The sequence below is a fragment of the Asterias amurensis genome, chromosome 19 (assembly GCF_032118995.1).
Source record: "Asterias amurensis chromosome 19, ASM3211899v1".
Taxonomy (NCBI): Eukaryota; Metazoa; Echinodermata; class Asteroidea; order Forcipulatida; family Asteriidae; genus Asterias; species Asterias amurensis.
In genome coordinates, this window is record NC_092666.1 from 12,993,379 (window position 1) to 13,013,059 (window position 19,681).

Below are 19,681 nucleotides of genomic sequence, written 5' to 3' on the forward strand. Positions count from 1 at the left end.
AGTAATTTTCCACGAACTTGAGGTCTTGAAATCAACCATCTGAACGCACACAACTTCGTGTGACAAGAGTATTTTTTCTTTCATTATTATCTCGCAACTTTGATGACTGATTGAGCTCAAATTTTCACAGGTTTGTTATTGTATGCTTATGTTGAGATACACCAACTGTGAAGGCTAGTCTTTGACAATTACCAATAGTGTCCACTGCCTTTAAACAAACAAATAATAACCTGCATAGTGTTGATAATGCTTAATGTATATGGCACAATTAATGATGGATATTCGAGTATTACCCGATACTATTTGGATCAAGGCACATTCAAATTGTAGTTATGCAGACGTTAAAATGTATACACAATTAGTCTGAAACTCATATTTTATGTATTATCTTCTTAAAGGGTCTATGTAACTTTTGTAGGACAAAAATATTTTACACTATAACTTACACAGTTTGAAGATAATGATAGTAGAAAGCTTCCCTGAAAATACTACGTGCTGAGGTGCTGTAGTTTGGGGGAAATGAGTAAAACAATGTCATGAAAATAATTTACAAACGTATTTTCATGACATTGTTTTGCTCATTTCTCAAAAACTACAGCACCACAGTAAGTAAGATTTGAAGGGAAGCTTTCCACTATCATTATCTTCAAACCCTGTAAGTTTAATGTAAATCTATGGACATTTTGAAAAGTACCCAGATCCTTAAATGATTAAAATTAGTTGTCTAACTAAAGTTTACATCGCATGAGCCAATGGTCCAGGTTGATGCTTCAGTACTCATCAATGTAATAGAGCATGTTGTCCCTTCTTGTCCGACGGTAGACCCAATGTTAAGGTTACCTCCATCCAAACTCACTTCGATGGAGCGGATGCCGACAACCAAATGAATCCGTTTACCCTGGACGGTCCCACGGTAGCTTGAGGAGGATCTGCCCCCAAACAACCTGATGGATGTGGCAGTGATATCTATGTTGTAAAAAAAAAGGAATTTAATAATAAATAACAATAATATAGGTTTTCTCGGTCAATTTCGACAAAATGAGCAGCCAATTTAACCACCAAGCTATTCTATTTCGCCCAAAATCGAATGCTACTTAAAAGAGTCATTCGATTTCGTTTTATGATTAGTCAAATGTAATGTTGCGTCATTCGAATTAACAAATTAATAATCATTCAATTTAACAATTCATCAAAGCAGCATTCAAAATCGCAGACGCTTCTGAGGCGTGTGTGCCACGAAAAAGAATGACGCTACGCTAAATTGAACAGAGTGCTAAAGGAATTTGACTCGACCCAAAACGAAATTGAATGGCCGAATTCTGAATTTGAAACGCAGTAAAAACTGGAGAGGCAAAACAGTTTTAATTCGAACGCTTGAAAATGAAATTGGCTGCTCATTTGCCGATTTTGATCGAGAAAACCTAAATTGACAATCTCCTCAAAGGTTCCGAATCAAAACTTTAAGTTATCAATGAATTATGTCATATTCAGGAAGTAGTTGCTTGGCATAAACGCTGTTGATAAAAAAAAATATTTACAGCAAAAACTACTCACAACTTCAACACAACTAAAGGTTGTTGTTTTGACGGACCCTGCACGGATGTGCGACAAGCACAATTATTCCAAGTACTACTTATGTCTTTCGGGGGGGGGGGGGAAATTCCACATGCCCCACAATCCCCAGCCGTGACACTGTGTCCTTGAGCAAGACACTTAACCATTGCTTCGTCCTTCGGATGGGACGTAAAGCTGTTGGTCCCATGTGTTGTGTAACGCATGTAAAAGAACCCAGTGCACTTATCGAAAAGAGAAGGGGTTCGCCCCGGTGTTCCTAGTTGTGGCTGCTTAATGCACCGTAGCACCTGGCAAACCCTTATAAGTTGCTAAATAATTGGGTCTCAGAATTCATCACTGCAATAACCTATCTTTCTGAAAGTTTGTATTTACTCAGCGCATTGAGTACCTTGTTTGGTAGATACGTGCGATATATAAGACTTCGATACTGTATTATTATTATGCATCCTACTAGATTGGGATTCGAACCCACTTTGTAGATATTTTAATATCACGATATTACATCTCCTCTCACGATGTTAGTAAATTTTATACACACACACTTTGCTTCCTAAAACGCTAAATACCTTCCTTAAAATTGACCCCTCCGGCACAAACTATTGGTGGCGCACTTTATAGTGAATCCAAAATAGGGTCGATTTGTACAACTTAAATGCTCCGAATAACCTGTACACAAGTGCTATGCATACACTGACTGTCTTATTGGTTAGCCTTTAAAAGATGGTGGTCACTATGGTAGTGCATTGTTTGGTTTGGGTGGATATTATCTGATTTACCCTAACCTAAAGTTTTCTGTCCGCCGTACCTCAAAATGGCATATGGAAACGTACACGTGTGTGAGCTCTGTAAGCAAATGTCGTGTCTTCATTTCTCAGCAAGGGCGCGTCATTTCTTGTGCTGGTGACGTCATAATTTGAGGGGGCACAGTTTACATTGGTACCTACCCATAGTGTAAACCTTGTCGTTTGTCGATAACTTCAACGTCATTTTGTTTCCACGGGAGACGGTAAAATCGAAAACGAAAGGCAAGTGCTGCTCCGCAGTCAATTCCAAACTGGATTGAGTGGTGTACGATCGTGGGCAAGGGATTGCTGAAGATTCCACGGCAGCTGATAATAGTAAAAAATTAGAATTACACGGTAAAATTATGTAATTAAGCATAACCCCTTCCAACAAATCACAAAATGCAAACAACTATAGGCAACTATAATATTATTGTATTGTAAAAACTAGTAAGTATGCTCACTTGGTGTATTCCAAAATAATAACATGCATACAAAATCCGTGAAAAAAATGTATTGTAAAAACTAGTAAGTATGCTCACTTGGTGTATTCCAAAATAATAACATGCATACAAAATCCGTGAAAAAATGTACTCAAAGTTGCAGGAGACTAAAGAAATAACACAAGTGTGCTTTAAGATGCCTAAAAAGGCTTCAGGCCTTTTAAAAAATTTTTAAAATTCTTTTAAAATTTGAGTGAGAAAAAAATAACCCCTTTTTCAAAAGTTACGTATACTCGGGGAGTCGTTTCTCACAATTTTTTTTTCACTATCAACAGCTCTCCATAGACCTTATCGCAAATACCAATGCGCAAGCGCAGACTGTTGAATGAGGTGCATTGTGGGATATATATGAATCAAATTTGTAATCAGCTAGACCACAATGCACCTAATTCCAAGCTTTACGCGCGCGCCCCAGTATTTGCGAAAAGGTCTATTGTTCTGTGCCAATTAGAGCAACAATTAATTTCGGTAATTACCGATGGTAAAAACAAAACAAAAAAAACAGTTCCCTGGTAACACATACCTCTGGCCGTGGTCTTGAGGGGCGGTGCGTAGGTCTCGATTAACGGCGACGGAGTAATCGTAGTTAGGGTCAAAATCTCGGTCACGGCACTCAGTGTGTCACCTCCAACGGAAAAATTGATAGGCCCACCTGTTGTAGTACAGAATATTATTTATTACCAAATTTATTGCACCATTCATTATACTTTGTAATGATGGCGAGTGAGAATGCATTCTCATCGGGGATTCAGCTGGTTTAAAGGGCTCTCTGACACTTTTCGTGGATCATGTTTTTTGCCATGACATACAATCTATGTACCCACTGTGAATGAAGATGTCGCTTCAGCTCCAAGTTGCAAGAGAAGTTGAGCACAGTCTCAACAGAGATGTTTTTTCTGTCATATTTTATTATAAAATATGAAAGAAAAAACTCTGTTGAGACTGTGCTCTCAGATTCCCTAAAAGGGCTTAAGTCCTGCATGAAGTATGAGTGAGCAGTTACCTCTTTCTCAAAAACTACGTTACTTTTCTTTTACAAATTACAATACGTTACAATTTTTGTTATACTATCAACAGCTCTCCATTGCTCATTACCGAGTAAATTTTTATGCTAACAATTGTGTTGAGTATTTACCAAAAACTAGTGTCCACTGCATATATAAGACTGTTACCTTTGTGTTCACTCTCGTCAAAGTAGATGCAGCTACCAGCTCTCTGTAGGGTGGTAGAGTTTCCGGTGAACACAGCCGAGTTGAGCTGGCAGACCTTTCCATTCATGCAGTAGTTAAATGACTTGCATGCGTCATCGAGTAAGCAAACAACTGCGCACGTCACGTATGAACGCGCCGTTGTAACGCGGTAGACGTGCCCGGTGAACAGGAGGCCTGGCATGGTGCCCTTGTTGAAGCTATGGGGTTTTCCCTTTCGAAGGTCGGGTTCCCGAATTGATGATGGCCATGTTCTGTTGCAAGCAAATGATGACGTCACGGCTGCAATGGCCGCTGCTAGCAAGATGATGGTTAAAATTAGACGCACGGCACACATGACGTTCAAACACAACTGGAAAACAAATTAGGAAAAATAAAACGAGATCAGATAGTTTAACAGACAGCAAACTGGAGTAAAAACGTTTTGCCTTATAAAGTGGCTTCTTATAAAAGCGCGCATATCCAACACTCAGTAACGCAATGTTAAGTGCTTTAATATTCAGTAATTTCCTACGTTTGAATTATGAGATATACTCCGTGTAGCATCATGTACTAGGTAACAAGGTGATGTGGCGCAACATGCTGTCAATCAAACCAGGAACACCGGGGCGAACCCCTTCTCTTTAAGATAAGGTGCACTGGCTTCTTTTACGCCCATTACACAACACACGGGATCTACGGCTTTACGTCACGTCCGAAGGCAAAGCTCATGTTAAGTGTATTGCTTAAGGACACATTGTGTCTCTGCTGATCAGAAATACCATAGCTTGAGTTAAGTGCTCTTATCTGCTCGGCCACAACACCCATGTAAAGATCAACATCAATACTTCGATGTGGGGCACACATCGTGAATATTCACGTACATTTTAACGTAAATTTGCACTATAATGCAGAGATGGTGCACATTTACGTTTACACTATTTAGGCCTGTCTTGGTTTTAAAAAAACCAGATAATTATAAAATAAAATTGAAATGTATGGTGAGATTATTTCAAGATTTCACTCACCTTTTACTTTAGATACTCGTGGTTTTAGCAGCAACTGAAGAACTATTAATGTGTACCTATAAAGCATCTCCCTCTATGCATTCAGAATAGATGCGTGTTCTCCACCTGCCGTAACTATGTACAAACAAACAGCATCCGGGCCCTCAGACGTCCTTATTATAGAAACCACAAAATTACTGAGTAAAGAAAAGGGGTCTCCGTGATGGCCTATAGCTTCAAATTGTACAAACAGTTCACGTACAATCAATGTTTAGTCCAACTCTGTATCTGGAACATCGTTTTTATGATAGAGTGGACACAAACCGTCTGTAGTTCGAGTCTAGTTGAAAGTGGTAACTGGGCTGTTTGCGACCAGACGACTGCGTCTACACTAACCTTGGTGTGACATTTAAAAAAAGCTGCTCAGAAACTAAAAAGACTTCAGTGCGCTAATTGTTGTTATGACCACTTAAGACTAGTATCGATCTTACAAACCGGTGGGAACAATTTGTCAATAATAATAAGTATAGAGTTCTTTAGAAAGCGCACTTATCAAATAAACTAGATCAAGCCGCTGCGCAGCAACAAATAACGACAACAACAAAAAGAAAATGAAGTAAAGGATTCCGCAATGACAGTCAGAATATTGTTCCAAATCATTGGCCCAGATTCACTGTAAGCTTTCTGACCTAGAATATTATGGTTGCTCGGGGAAAATTCAAGCGAGTGATGTCAAGTGTGAACCGAAGAAGAAGTCTCAGAAGAGTGTAAAAATGACAGTATAGGTGGAAATGTATCGAGGAGTTGTTTGGTTCAAGCATTTTAAAGGCAGTGGACACTATTGGTAATTACTCAAAATAATTGTTAGCAAAACCTTACTTGGTAACGAGTAATGGGGAGATCTAAGAGGTTGATAGTATAAAACATTGTGAGAAACGGCTCACTCGATGAAGTAACGTAGTTTTTGAGACAGAAGTAATTTTCAACGAATGTGATTTCGCGAACTCAGGATTAGATTTTGAAGTCTCGAAATTAAGCATCTGAAAGGAGACAACTTCGTACAAGGGTGTTTTTTTCTTTCATTATTATCTCGCAACTTCGACGACCAATGTGCTCAAATTTTCACAGGTTTGTTATTTTATGCATAAGTTGAGATACACAAAGTGAGAAGACTTGTCTTTGACAATTATTACCGATAGTGTCCAGTGCCTTTAAAACAAGAATAGCAATCTTAAAATGAATTCGTTCTTTGGTCGCTCTTTAAAGGCACTGGACACTGTTGGTAATTACTCCAAATAATTGTTGGAACAAAAACTTACTTGGTAACGAGCAATGTAGAACTGTTGGTAGAATAATACATTGTGAAAAACGGCTAAATCTGAAGTATGTACGTTTTGAGAAAGAGGTGATTTCTTACCACAAAATTAAAAGACCTAAGGCCTGAATAATTTTTAGGCATCTGAAAGCACACAGCTTTTGTGCAAAAGTGGCGTTTTTCTCATTGTTCTTTTCTTTTGCAACTTCGATGACCTATTGAGTCCAAAATTGTACGCATATGTTGGGATACACAACGTGAGAATACTGGTCTTTGACAATACCAAAGGTGTCCACCGACCTTTGTTGAGGAAATCACCATTGCGCAGTTGAGCAGACCTCGAGTCTATTGCACAGTTGAGCATACCCACCTCGAGTCTATTGCGCAGTTGAGCATACCCACCTCGAGTCTTTTGCGCAGTTGAGCATACCCACCTCGAGTCTTTTGCGCAGTTGAGCAGACCTCGAGTCTATTGCGCAGTTGAGCATATCTCGAGTCTATTGCGCAGTTGAGCATACCCACCTCGAGTCTTTTGCGTAGTTGAGCAGACCTCGAGTCTATTGCGCAGTTGAGCATACCTCGAGTCTATTGCGCAGTTGAGCATACCCACCTCGAGTCTTTTGCGCAGTTGAGCATACCCACCTCGAGTCTTTTGCGCAGTTGAGGAGACCTCGAGTCTATTGCGCAGTTGAGCATACCTCGAGTCTAATGACGAGCGTTATTAAAGTCACCTGGAAATATAATTTTTTTTTCTTCAAATATTAGAGTACATGTTTCTGAACAATAAAATAATTGTTTGAGTAATTTTTTTTAACGATTTATATGTAAATCCGCCTACCCCTTTTGTGACGTCAATCGAGGCAGACTTTGTACGTTTCGAAAAAGTGTTTTTATTGCATTTTTTCGGCAATGTCGACAAGGTGTATTGCTCTGCTGGATGCAGCAAAACAACTAAAGTTTGGGTCAGTTTGCAAGGCTTTTCCAGCGCTGTGCAGCAAACACTTCGAGCCGTCGTGCTTCGAGAATCCGGAATACACTACACATTTTGACATGAGGAGAAAAGTTCTTTTCTAAAACATGACGCCATTCCAACAATTTTTCCAGCTAGTGGGGAAGTCAAAGAAGGTACCTGAAGACGTACCGAACCTAAAGGAGCATTTGCCTATAGGTGACAAAAATCAGGTATTGTTTCAACTTTGAGGGCATGTTTTTAGCTTGCGCCAAGCGTCACTAGTGTTGGCAGTGCATGCGATCCATCGCGCCTCGATTGACGTCACGAACAGTGCACTCTCGGGTCGGGCTTATTTTCAAATTTGTAAATAACATGGAAACAATTTTTTTTAAACCTTAGTTAATTGTTTATTCATATTATTCCACTCATCAAAACATATTATTTTAGTGACAAAAGCTTTATTTTGAAAAAAAAAAAAAAACACTTCCAGGTGACTTTAAGTTCCTAGCTGTGCGCTTATACACCACGCGCTGTGTTGAGTGTAATACTGTGTAGGAGCAAGGTGTCGTATACCCTGTATACAATAACATAATTATGCACATGGCCTTTGAAGTAGCCAGACTAATGATGAAGGACTCTAACATACTGAGTAAGTGACCAATCGCATCACTACATTGCAGCAGTGTTCCTCTCCAATGGCCTTATAAAAGTCTTTCTTGTTATTGCATGCTTCAAGCTCCCATTGTCCACATTTCTGCAAAATAAACATTATCGCCAATCGCTTCATCCGTTGCTTTGGCAACTGCTCGTGCCAATGCGTCCATCATCGAAATCATCAGCAATTTTATTTTAAATATGTTTTTTTTAAGTTGCTGTGGCACGGTTTGCACTGGCTGTTCATTGTCGCATCACTTATGTTATCGATAGCTATTTCCATAGAACAGTGGAGCAGTTATCAGAAAACACGTTGACGTGACATTCGAAAATTTTACTTCTGAAAGCACACAATTTATTTTTGCTTTCATTCTCTTGCAAATTCGATGAATAATTGAGTCCAAATCTTCACACAATTGTTGTTGTATTCATATGTTGGTATACACCTAGTTAGAATACTGGTCTCTGACAATTACCAAAGTGTCCAGCCTAACTTATGATTAATCTTAGAACTTAGGACGAGTTAAGTTCCGTATCCATAGACGTATAGACGGATTGAACCCATCTTTGGTTATGGCGAGTTACTCGTCCTTATTACTCGAGATAGGATTAATTCTAGCGCTTCGTGAAATCGGCTGCGGTATGCGGCTAAAGTCATCCATCATAACGTGAATTGTTAGTCAATGACGTCATCACAGTGAACTTTCAATTAAGACGACTATTATAATGTCGTCCTTCGAGATAGACTCTGTTAGGCTTGAAACGGAGACAATTATTTTTTTTGGCAACTATAGGTTTTCTCGGTCAAATTCGGCAAATGAGCAGCCAATTTAATTTTCATGCGTTCGAATTAAAGCTATTTTGCCTCTCCGGTTTTTACTGCGTTTCAAATTCAGAATTCGGTCATTCAATTTCGTTTTGAGGCATTCAAGTTCCTAGCACATTCATTCTTTTTCATGACACACAATCATCATTCAATTTAGCAAAGCTGGTTCGACTAGAGATTTTGCTGATTTAATCATTTTCAATTTCGTAAAGAGGCAATCAATTTCGCTCACCGATAATTCAAATAAGTACTACTATAAAGAAATACGAATAAACAGACAAACTGTATAAGGCAAACCGTTTCGTACCTTCACTTTTAAATCAAGCAAACCTTATTTTCTTAATTTATGTTTCCAGTAGACTTTTCCTTGGGCCTCAAAAGGGTTGTTTTCTTCTTAATTTTTTTTCGGGTGACCTTCAATGGTTAACTGACCAAGACCAGACATTTGAATGTGTTCGAATTTTTTTTTTGGTACAAAAAGAAAAAATGTTTTTCCAGTTGTTGGTTTTTATAAATATTCACCAACCATCTGTTGGCGGGCCAGACATCTTGGCATAATTATGTTCACGAGTGCCAAAAATTAACCGCATGCCTTTAACACTCGTATAAGGAAACAACAAGTTAACCAAGCGTTTTTAAGACTGCACAAATATCAGAATTGACTGCCTCAAAAACACTCCTGCGAATTTGAATGCAGCTTCGATGAACTGTTAAATTGAATGATTATTTTGTTAAATCGAATGACGTAAAAGTAGATTTGACTAGTCTTAAAATGAAATCGAATGACCCTTTTGTAGTAGCATTCGATTTCGTGCGAAATAGAATAGGCCGGTGGTTAAATTGGCTGCTCATTTTCCGAAATTGACCGAGAAAACCTATACTATGATAGAGGCATGTCATGTAGTCCTTGCCTCAATTCACCATTGTTACGCTCTGTTTATTTTCTTGGCATTTGCTGCGACAGTTGGCCTTCGCAGCAACAGTTAGTCCTACTGATGGCATCCGTTGATAAACCGCTTTTTCAAAGGAATTGAAAATCGATATTTTACCCTTCATTTTTTGTTCACTCCCTTTCCCAGCACTCAAGGCAGCATGCGTCTAAAAGATAATTCTATCACAATTATTTATTTCCGTGTTATTTTGAAGCACAAAAGCAGAAGTTAATTATAACTTAGCCCTCGAGAAGGACTCTCGGATTGAAACGCCAGACCATTAACTGTTTTTTTTTTTTTTTTTTTTTTTACATCTTTAACGCTCCTTGTGTTCAATCATTGGGTGGGGGATAAAAAGTGATATCAATTATTTGTCCGTAACCGGAGTACATGTAAGTTTTTATTGTCATTAATTTTCAGAGTCATACAAAACGTATGCAGACAAAATAACCAGTAGGCCTACAGATTCCCACAAGCTGAAAACATCTGACGTCACACTTCTAGGCTCGTGAAGCAAGAGAGATGCCGTTTAGCCTTATCATGTCAATAATCACCTTTGACCTCGCATCATGTCACATTGCCTTCATGGTCCTGGAGATTCACAGTTAAGTCCGACGTAAACTTAAGCCAATACCTTTCCTTATCATTGTTGGTAAAGACAGGGTACCAGTATGGACTCTATAGCCTGACGCTACACAGAGTGTCAACAGAGGGCGCGCTAATTGCAACACAAAACCCCCCAAATAACCGTATGAATTGACACCCACGTTGAAACGTTAACTCAGATTGACCAAAATTGTTTCGTGAATCGGCACTATAAGTATTGTTTGAGGCTTTACATGTACATGGTGTGGCTGAATACGGAAAAACTATAAAACAATTTATGGGTACAACCATGTTTACATCTTTTTTGTAGGAGTGTTGGCTTTGAAAAGAGCCGGTTGTGATCTCGACGTTTCGAACAGTATAATCTGCTCGTCTTCAAGGGAATCGACACTTGTTGAACCAGGTGGTGAGCTTATGCGCCGAGTCCGTGGCGATCGTTCCAAACGTGGACTACCCTTTCGACAACAGTCAGCTAAACGTCATGCGCTATGGCATCGTCTTATTGCAAAGCATTTTACTTGACATGGTTGCTGGCAGGTTAGAACAAATATTTCATTATCATCCTTTCTATTGTTGTTTTAAAATAAACCGACCTGACTGGTGTGGACGGTCAAATGTTGGCAAAACAATCAACCATGTTAACAGATGTTCTGACCAAATTAAGAATTGATTGCAATAGATAAATTTAATGACTTAACTCCAACGATCGGTTGATTTGTTTCCAAACAATTTAAACAATGATTCGTGAATAGTTGTGTGACATTTTTTACAAACTGTGGCCATTTATTTTGCATTCATGGCTTACCACAGAGTATGTTAGTACTACTTAGTACGTTTCCGAGTTCCGTTAACAAATCACAGGCATTACTCGGGTGGAAGTCGCAACCATGACCTTTGTATATATAGCATGGTCTTTCACTTAGACGACTGGGTAAGACACTGCTATAGATGCAGAGGTCGTGGGTTCGAACTCCACTGAGTGATTTGCCTGGGATTGTTTTCACAGAACTCGGGAAAGTACTGAGCATACAGTGCTAACAAACATAGGGGTGTAAGTTAGTGAACAACCAAAAATAACATTATATTGACCCATTTCACCTGACGTCATCATCAGAATAATCTTGGATGCGCCATTTTGGTGGTCAATGTCAACGTGTGTTATTCAGTGAAGTGCGCATTTTTAGGTGACGCGGCGTTTACACGTAAGCCTATTGACCACCAACATGGTGAGCCTGGCATCAGTCGCCGCGTGTGTGTGACGCGCGTGCAAGGGGTCAACAGTAAGGTTTGCGGTAAAATCTCTAAATGAGTTGGGGTGGTTCTGAAAAGAACTCTGTTAGCGATTATCCTTACATGGTGTTACCACAAACCATCGTATTTCCACCACGAAACGAATTAATATTCTTTATCCCCGATGTAAGTTCAACATCTATTACATCAATAATTTAGTTTCTGAAGTATCTCTAAGATCCACTTTAAAATCAATTGCTTGTTACAGCTGCCGCAGCACAACAGGTAGCAGTTGCAGGCAATCACTGGGGTGACATCGGCGGTGATGCAACATTCACATGCACTCCTGAGACTGACATATCCTTAGTAAGATGGAAGAACAGCAGTTTGTCCGAGACTGAGATCAAGAACTCTGACACCATCTTAAGATTGGTGTTGCCTCTAGACGACTATGTGCGAGTAGATGACCCTCGCTATGTATTTGACAAGAACAACCCTCAGTATCCCCTGACTATAGAGGGCCTCACCCTTGAAGACGAGATGAGGTATTGGTGCGAGGTAGACTTCACTGTGTCTGGAAGAGTCGGACATGATTCGCAAAAGTTCAGGATTAGAGGTACGTATATTTTTATGTTTTGTTTACATAATAATAATAACATAACATTTATAAGGCGCACAGTATCTGGAAATGTACCATTCAAAGGTGCCGGATGCTAGCAAGCTGACAAATTGAACAAATGGGTCTTGAGGTTGTGTTTGAATGTAGATAGATCAGGTGTGTCCTTCAGCTCGTCTGGCAAGGAATTCCAGAGCCGCGGTGCGCAACTGGAAAAGGCACGGTCTCCGTATAACTCGCCAAACGAGGTTCTTTCCATCCAACAGCACAATTAGCGTCAATAAAAATAACATTCTATTAAACGGCGCATATTTATATAAATAAATAAACTAAAAATAATTAAACAAATACATAAAAAAGAGGAAGAAGGAAAAAAAAAGAAAAAGTATGCGTACTAAAAGCAGTTGTTACAAAAGAAAGATTCAAACAAAATCTGAAGAGTCTGCTTGGCGAGTATGATTAGCGCACATTTTTACTAAACAAGGTACTCAAGGCGCTGAGTATATAGAAACTTTCAGAAAGATAGGTTATTGCAGTGATGAATTCTGAGACCCACTTATTTAGCACCTTATAAGGTGCTACGGCTCATACAGCAGCCACAGCCAGGAACACCGGGACGAACCCCTTCTCTTTTCGATAAGCGCACTGGGGTGGATTTCACAAAGAGTTAAGACTAGTCTTATCTCGAGTTAGGACGAGTTACTCGTCCTAACTTAGGACGAGCCAAACGTTTTGTATACCCCCTAGGACTACTCCTTAGTTAGGACTAGTCCTAACTCTTTGTGAAATCGACCTCTGGGTTCTTTTACATACGTTACACAACACGTGGGACCAACGGCTTTACGTCCCATCCGAAGGATGAAGCAATGGTTAAGTGTCTTGCTTAAGGACACAAGTGTCACGGCTGGGGATTCGAACCCACACTCTGCTGATCAGAAACATCAGAGTTTGAATTCAATGCTCTTATACCGCTCGGCCACGACAGTTTCAATTCGTGAGGTTTCTAGGGTAACAGAAACCCAGTGAATTTGTCCATCAGATGTTACCTCCAAATCTCTCCAAAGGTGAATAAGGACATAACTTTACATCACAAGAAAAATCATAGGCCTACTTAAGTTTCAATATTCTGAAAGTCACTAGTGCCCAATTTCATACAGCCTGTAGGCATACAAACTTGCTAAGCAAAGAAAAATCTTGCTTTATAGAAACTGGTTTCCAGTCACAGCCTGTATGCATACAAACTTGCTAAGCAAAGAAAAATCTTGCTTTATAGAAACTGGTTTCCAGTCACAGCCTGTAGGCATACAAACTTGCTAAGCAAAGAAAAATCTTGCTTTATAGAAACTGGTTTCCAATCACAACTCAATAACGATTGCATTGTTGCAACTTGTGGCAAGTAACTTTTGTTTTGCTTTGCAAAGAAATTTGCTAAGCAGTAATTTCTGTTTAAAAGCTTTATGAAATTGGGCCCAATTTAAGTAGCCATGCTCAACATAGAATAAGGTTACTAGCAAAAACGTCCAATTCACATGTGCTGTTTGTGTCTGGTACCCTGCTCATTCCTGCTTAGCAGACAATGTTGTTTAGCAACATTTTCTGCTTAAGCAGTGCTATGAAATTGGTCCCTGGTGTCAATGGTGACCTTTTTTAGAAAACAGTGGCAAGGTTTTGTGTCCAAGGTAAACATGTATACCCTTTCCTGGGAACATTGATTATAACAACACATGGAACTTCCTAAAGTCTTAGTTGGGACTTGATAATGACCTTCTACCAAGGAAATGGTACTGTAAGTCAATGATGCTTTAATATAATAACAACAATGGTTTTAACATTGCGTGTCATGAAAAGGCCCCAAGGGACATTTTGGGTAATTACTCAAAACTTCATAAATTATTGACTTAAAAACGTACATATCGGAGAGCAGCTGTTGATAATGTATACTATTTTGAGAAACGATATTAAAAGGAATGAGGTTGCAGAGAAAGGGAATTTAAAGATTGTTTATCTGAGAAACTTGTTATGTATGAAAAGTTTTTGTGATGTTGTTGTTGTTGTTGTTATTGTTGTTGTTGTTGTTGTTGTTGTTGTTGTTGTTGATGTTGTTGTTGTTGTTGTTGTTGGTGTTGTTGTTGTTGTTCTTGTTGTTGTTGTTGTTGTTGTTGTTGTTGTTGTTGTTGTTGTTGTTGTTGTTGTTCTTGTTTTCGTTGTTGCTTTTTTTTAATATTTTTTTAAAATGTTTTTTGGGGGAGGGGTGGTTCGATGTTTGTGCACTGTTGTTATTTTGGGTGTAAAACTAAAAACAAAGAGTAACTGTTGACTCAATGGTTTTACCCTTGCACTTTGTACAATACATTGCACTTTGTACAAATCATGTTTTCGGTCGTTTTTCCGCTTGTTGTCATGTTTGTAATTGCCTTATACTGATTTTACATTGTTAGCCTTTTTAATTAAGTTTTCAAAAGAATAGAGAGAAAATAGTGCTTTAAAAAATGTCTCGCGCTGCTCCTTTTGCATTTTGCCTGTCTTTTCCAGTTGATTTGAAACCATTATAAAGTCCTATAAGTTCAACTCCAAAATATACGTCTGCAATTGGAAAGGAAGGTAGAATATTCCAAGACACCTTTGTCAAATCACCATTATAACTTATTTGAGTTAAAAAGAGATGCTTAAAGGCACTGGACACTATTGGTACAGAATGTTTTTAGCATAAAAACGTACTTGTAACAAGAAATAGAGAGCTGTTCTTTAAAAAAAAACAAAAAAAAACAAAAAAAAAAACAGCTGAAGCCTTTAGGCATCTGAAAGCACACAAATTTGTGGCACAATGGTGTTTTTTCTTTCATTATCCTCTTGCAACTTCGATCGCCAATTGAGTGTAAATTTTCACAGATTTGTTATTTATGCATATGTTGAGATACACCAAGTGGGAACACTGGTCTTTGACAATACCGAAGGTGTCCATGCCTTTAATAACACATAATTGCCGCATTGTTAACGGCGCACACGTGTAGAGTTCGTCCAGGGTACACCAACCAGGAAGGAGGGCAGTTGTTGGTTCATCACTAAATTTACCATGGCGGCCCCAGACCATTCTGCCTGTGTATTTTTTGTGCTCAGCAGTTCCATCATTGGTAAGTACCATAATGGTATACAAGAGTTAGACTTGTTAAACTGGATGTTAAAAGTGTTTGCTTATTTTGGTTATCTGCGTGTTCACGTTATAATTCAGAACTTTTAAAAGCTTGACTGGTTTAAAGCTATATGGATACTTTTCTTTTCTCTGATAAACATTTATTTTTTGAAACGATTAGTAAGACCAGTTTCCTGTAAACAATAGTATAATAAATCAAATATACTAAGTTTAAGTATGTTGAAGTATGCCTATTTGGAATTTCAAAGCATGCATGGATTGGTCTTTTTACAAATCTGCTGACAAATCTGCTGCACGATTTATTTTCTTCTAAAACGTACGTTAAAATTTGTACTCGAATTTCCTCTTTATTTGTGTGTGTGGATTTGTTTTAATGGTTAGATGACTTTAAAACAAATTATGTGTTGATTTTGTCGACCCACAATATTGTAAGTTGTTTAATGTTTATTTATCTTATTTAAGCTTACTTAAAACATTCACCGAACAGTTTTAGTAAAGTTAGCGTCTAACTAATGTGTTTCCATCTCAACTCAAATCTCGCGTTCTGTACTGTTTTTCATAATTTTTTATCCCGACACAAATTTAACATCTTTTAAATCAAACAAAAAATTAAGTATTTTTAAAATTCCTCTATTCAATTCATTGTTTCAGTTGCCGCCGCACCACAAGTAAGAGTTTCAGGCAGTCAATGGGGTGACATCGGCGGTGATGCAACATTCACATGCACTCCTAAAACTAACATATCCCTAATACGATGGAAGAACAGCAGTTTGTCCGAGACTGAGATCAAGAACTCTGACAACATCTTAAGATTGGTGGTGCCTCTAGACGACTATGTGCGAGTAGATGACCCTCGCTATGTATTTGACAAGAACAACCCTCAGTACCCCCTGACTATAGAGGGCCTCACCCTTGAAGACGAGATGAGGTACTGGTGCGAGGTATACCTCACTGAGACTGGATTCAGACATGATTCGCAGATATTAAGGATTAGAGGTACGTCTACGTTTATGTTTTGTTCACATCCAACAGCACAATTAGCGTAAATAATAATAACATACTGTTAAATGATGAAGGAGCCTCTAAGTAGCCAGTCACAACAAAATTATGCTTACTAGAATAAGGTTACCAGCCAAACTTCCATGTCACACGTACAATTTGTGAGTGGTACCCTGCTCATTTCTGCTTAGCAGAAAATTGTTAAGCCATATTTTCTGCTTATTAATAGCTCTATGAAACTGGGCCCTGGTATCACTGGTGACCTTTTTAGAAAACGGTGGCAAGGTTTTGTGTCCAGGGTAAACATGTATACCATTTCCTGGGAACATTGATTATAACAACACATGGAACTTCCTAAATGTTATTTTGGACTTGATAATAACCTTCTATCCAGGAAATGGTACTGTAAGTCAACGATGCCTTAGTACAAAAAGGACTTTGACATTATTGTTTGTCATGAGAAGGTTAAAGCGACCTTTGGTAATTGCAAGGGAAAAAAAAAATGAATGACAATATTAACGCCTTTAAAGCACTGCAGCTGTTAATAATGTATATTCATTTTTTGAGAAACGATTCACTTTTAAGTTCTAAGGAATGTGGTTTTAGATAAAGGATTTCAAAAGTTTGTCAATCTAAGCAACACTTTATGCATGAAGCGTATTATTTATGAAGTTCTTTTGTTTGTTTATTATGTTGTAAATGTGTTGTTGTTTTTTTCTTTTCTTTTTCTTTTTCTTTTTCTTTTTTTTTGAGGCGGGGGGGGGGGTTCCATTTTTGTTAACTGTTCTTGTCATTTGTGTTTTCTTAAAGGAACACGTTGCCTTGGATCGGACGAGTTGGTATATTAAAAGCGTTTGAAACGGTTTGTTATGAAATGCATATGGTTAGAAAGATGTTGTTAAAGTAAAATATAATGATCCACACAAGTATCACTCGAAATTGCACGGTTTTTCTTTTACGTCGCGAACTATCACGGTCGGCCATTTATGGGAGTCAAAATTTTGACTCCCATAAATGGCCGACCGTGTTAGTCGACAGGGTAAAAAGAAAACCACGCAATTTTGAAGCATATTTGTGTAGATCATTGTATTCTACTTTTACAATATCTTTCCAACCATATACATTTTACAACAAACGGTTACAAAACGCTCTTCAAAGACCAACTCGACCGATCCAAGGCAACGTGTTCCTTTAAAAAACGTAGGCTAACTGTTAAATTTATGGCAGCTTTACACATACTTGTATTAAGCACTGTAGACCTATACTCGTCCGGCTTCTTTTTATGAGTCCAGAGGTGGATTTCACAAAGAGTTAGGACTAGTCTTATCTCGAGTTAGGACCATATAATCGTCCTAACTTAGGACTAGCCATGCAATTTGTATATCTCCTAGGACTAGTCCTAAATTAGGACTAGTCCCAACTCTTTGTGAAATCGACCCCTGGGGTGGATTTCACAAAGAGTTAAGACTAGTCTTATCTAGTCTTAGGACGAATAACTCATCCTAACTTAGGACTGGCCATAAGTTTTCAATATCTCTTAGGACTAGTCCAAAGTTAGGACAAGTCCTAACTCTTTGTGAAATCGACCCCTGAGAACAACATCCATAAGCTTGGTATTTGGGTTCGGAGGCCACATGACCAGGGAAGTTACTTGCACAAAAGCATTCACAATGCCACTCCCGCTTTGATATCATGTTGTTTTTTGGTCCCATGTTCACCTTTGACTTTCAATGGTGAGCCTTCTCTAATGTTGAAATTTCAAAACATAGAGAGGATTTGTTCACACTATTCAAAAGTACTATAACTTATTCGTGCGAGAAGTTGATCACACAGGAATACCGTATTGTTACGGCGCACACGTGTAGAGTTCGTCCAGGGTACACAAACCCGGAAGGAGAGCAGTTGTTGGTTCATCATTCAATTTACCATGGCGGCCCCAAACCATTCTGCGTATGTATTTTTTGTGCTCAGCAGTTCCATCATTGGTAAGTACAAAAATGGTACAAAAATGATATTTATAAAAAAGTAAGATTCAAACAAGTAACCCAATGTCAAAAGTGCAAGATGTGTTGACTTATTTTAGTTATCTGAGTGTTCACAATAATTATTTTCTCCCGGCGTTATAGTACATTATAAGCTTTACTGGTTGACTGCGTTGCCAACTGGAAATGTTTGTATTCCGAACGCTTAGATCATAGTTGATACAAATATTCATTCATGAAAATCGTCTAAGTTTGTCCATGTATATTTAAAATCCTGAAATTTTAAAGTATATTTTATGTGTTGGATTTGTTTAAAAATCTACTTGTTATAACTTTCCTTTTAGATTTTGTTTCGACTTTTTTTCTCCCGATTGTTTTTGTTCATATTATAGGCCTACTTATGCATTAATTTGTTTTCACGCTTATGTGTTGATTTTTGGAGGCCATAAAACACTTCTCTTTATGTGTAAAAGAATGTTTAACTAATGTTTTCACCTCGACTCAAAATAAATCTCGCGTTCTGTACTGTTTTTCAGTTATGGCCGTTGATGAGTTAATAGTCACCAGTGATCCATGGGTCGACATCCACCAAAACACAACCATCACATGTTCCGTAAGCATGGCACAAGCTTTAGATTTGAATTGGCGGAAGGGCCCGCTTGGTGGCCCCGGAGACGCCACCCGAGCTATACTTTTTTACGATACTTTTTTTACAAGCAGTGATCGCGTGATATGGAATAGTACCGTAGATAGAGCTCACTTTATATTCGATGAAACTAGAGACGATTTTCCCTTGACCATAATCTCTGTTACGCTTGAGGACGAAGGCAGATATTGGTGCAAGGTCACAGATGACGTCACCTTTTCATTGTCATCTAAGCACACAGATACACGCATACGGGGTAAGACAGCCCACTTCTCTCTTTATTTTGGTTTACATAGATCAAAGGTTCTTGACACCATTATCAACTGTTTAAAATAATTAGCATAGTTTTGGAGACAGAGGTAATTTCTCACTCACTTTGGGCTTAAGGCTATTTTTAGGTTTCTAAGAGCACACTAATTTGTGCAACAAGGAGTTTTTTCTTTCATTATTCTCTTGCATTTCGATGACCGATTGAGTATATTTGTCACAGATTTGATATTTTATTCATATGTTTGGGAACACCAAGTCTTGTCTTGGGCAAGTACCAAAAAGTGTCACAGTTTCTTTAACTCTTTCCCCTCCATATTTTGTGCCCATTATTTTGCTAATCTATGTAAACATTTGTACATCAGGTTATTTTTATTTGCAAAATAACTGTAGTATGAAATAAACTTTGACTTGAATTGAAAACTGAATTAAATGTAGTTTTAGTTTGTCG

At 38.3% G+C, this 19,681-nt stretch overlaps 1 protein-coding gene across 3 annotated transcripts in view; it reads left to right on the top strand.

The window, feature by feature from the left end:
- The first annotated feature begins 10,553 nt into the window (after positions 1 to 10,553).
- Positions 10,554 to 19,681, top strand: part of LOC139951544 (uncharacterized) — a 35,776-nt gene continuing 26,648 nt past the window's right edge. Inside the window, exons 1-2 of one of the 3 annotated variants that reach the window (XM_071950482.1) lie at positions 10,554 to 10,876; positions 11,838 to 12,185. In XM_071950482.1, coding sequence (XP_071806583.1) covers positions 10,828 to 10,876; positions 11,838 to 12,185 — 397 coding nt within the window. In that variant the 5' untranslated portion in view covers positions 10,554 to 10,827. Of the gene's footprint in view, positions 10,877 to 11,837; positions 12,186 to 16,239; positions 16,333 to 18,270; positions 18,321 to 18,853; positions 19,220 to 19,681 lie in introns of those variants that run through there. The other 2 variants (XM_071950483.1, XM_071950484.1) reach the window with 2 other exon arrangements.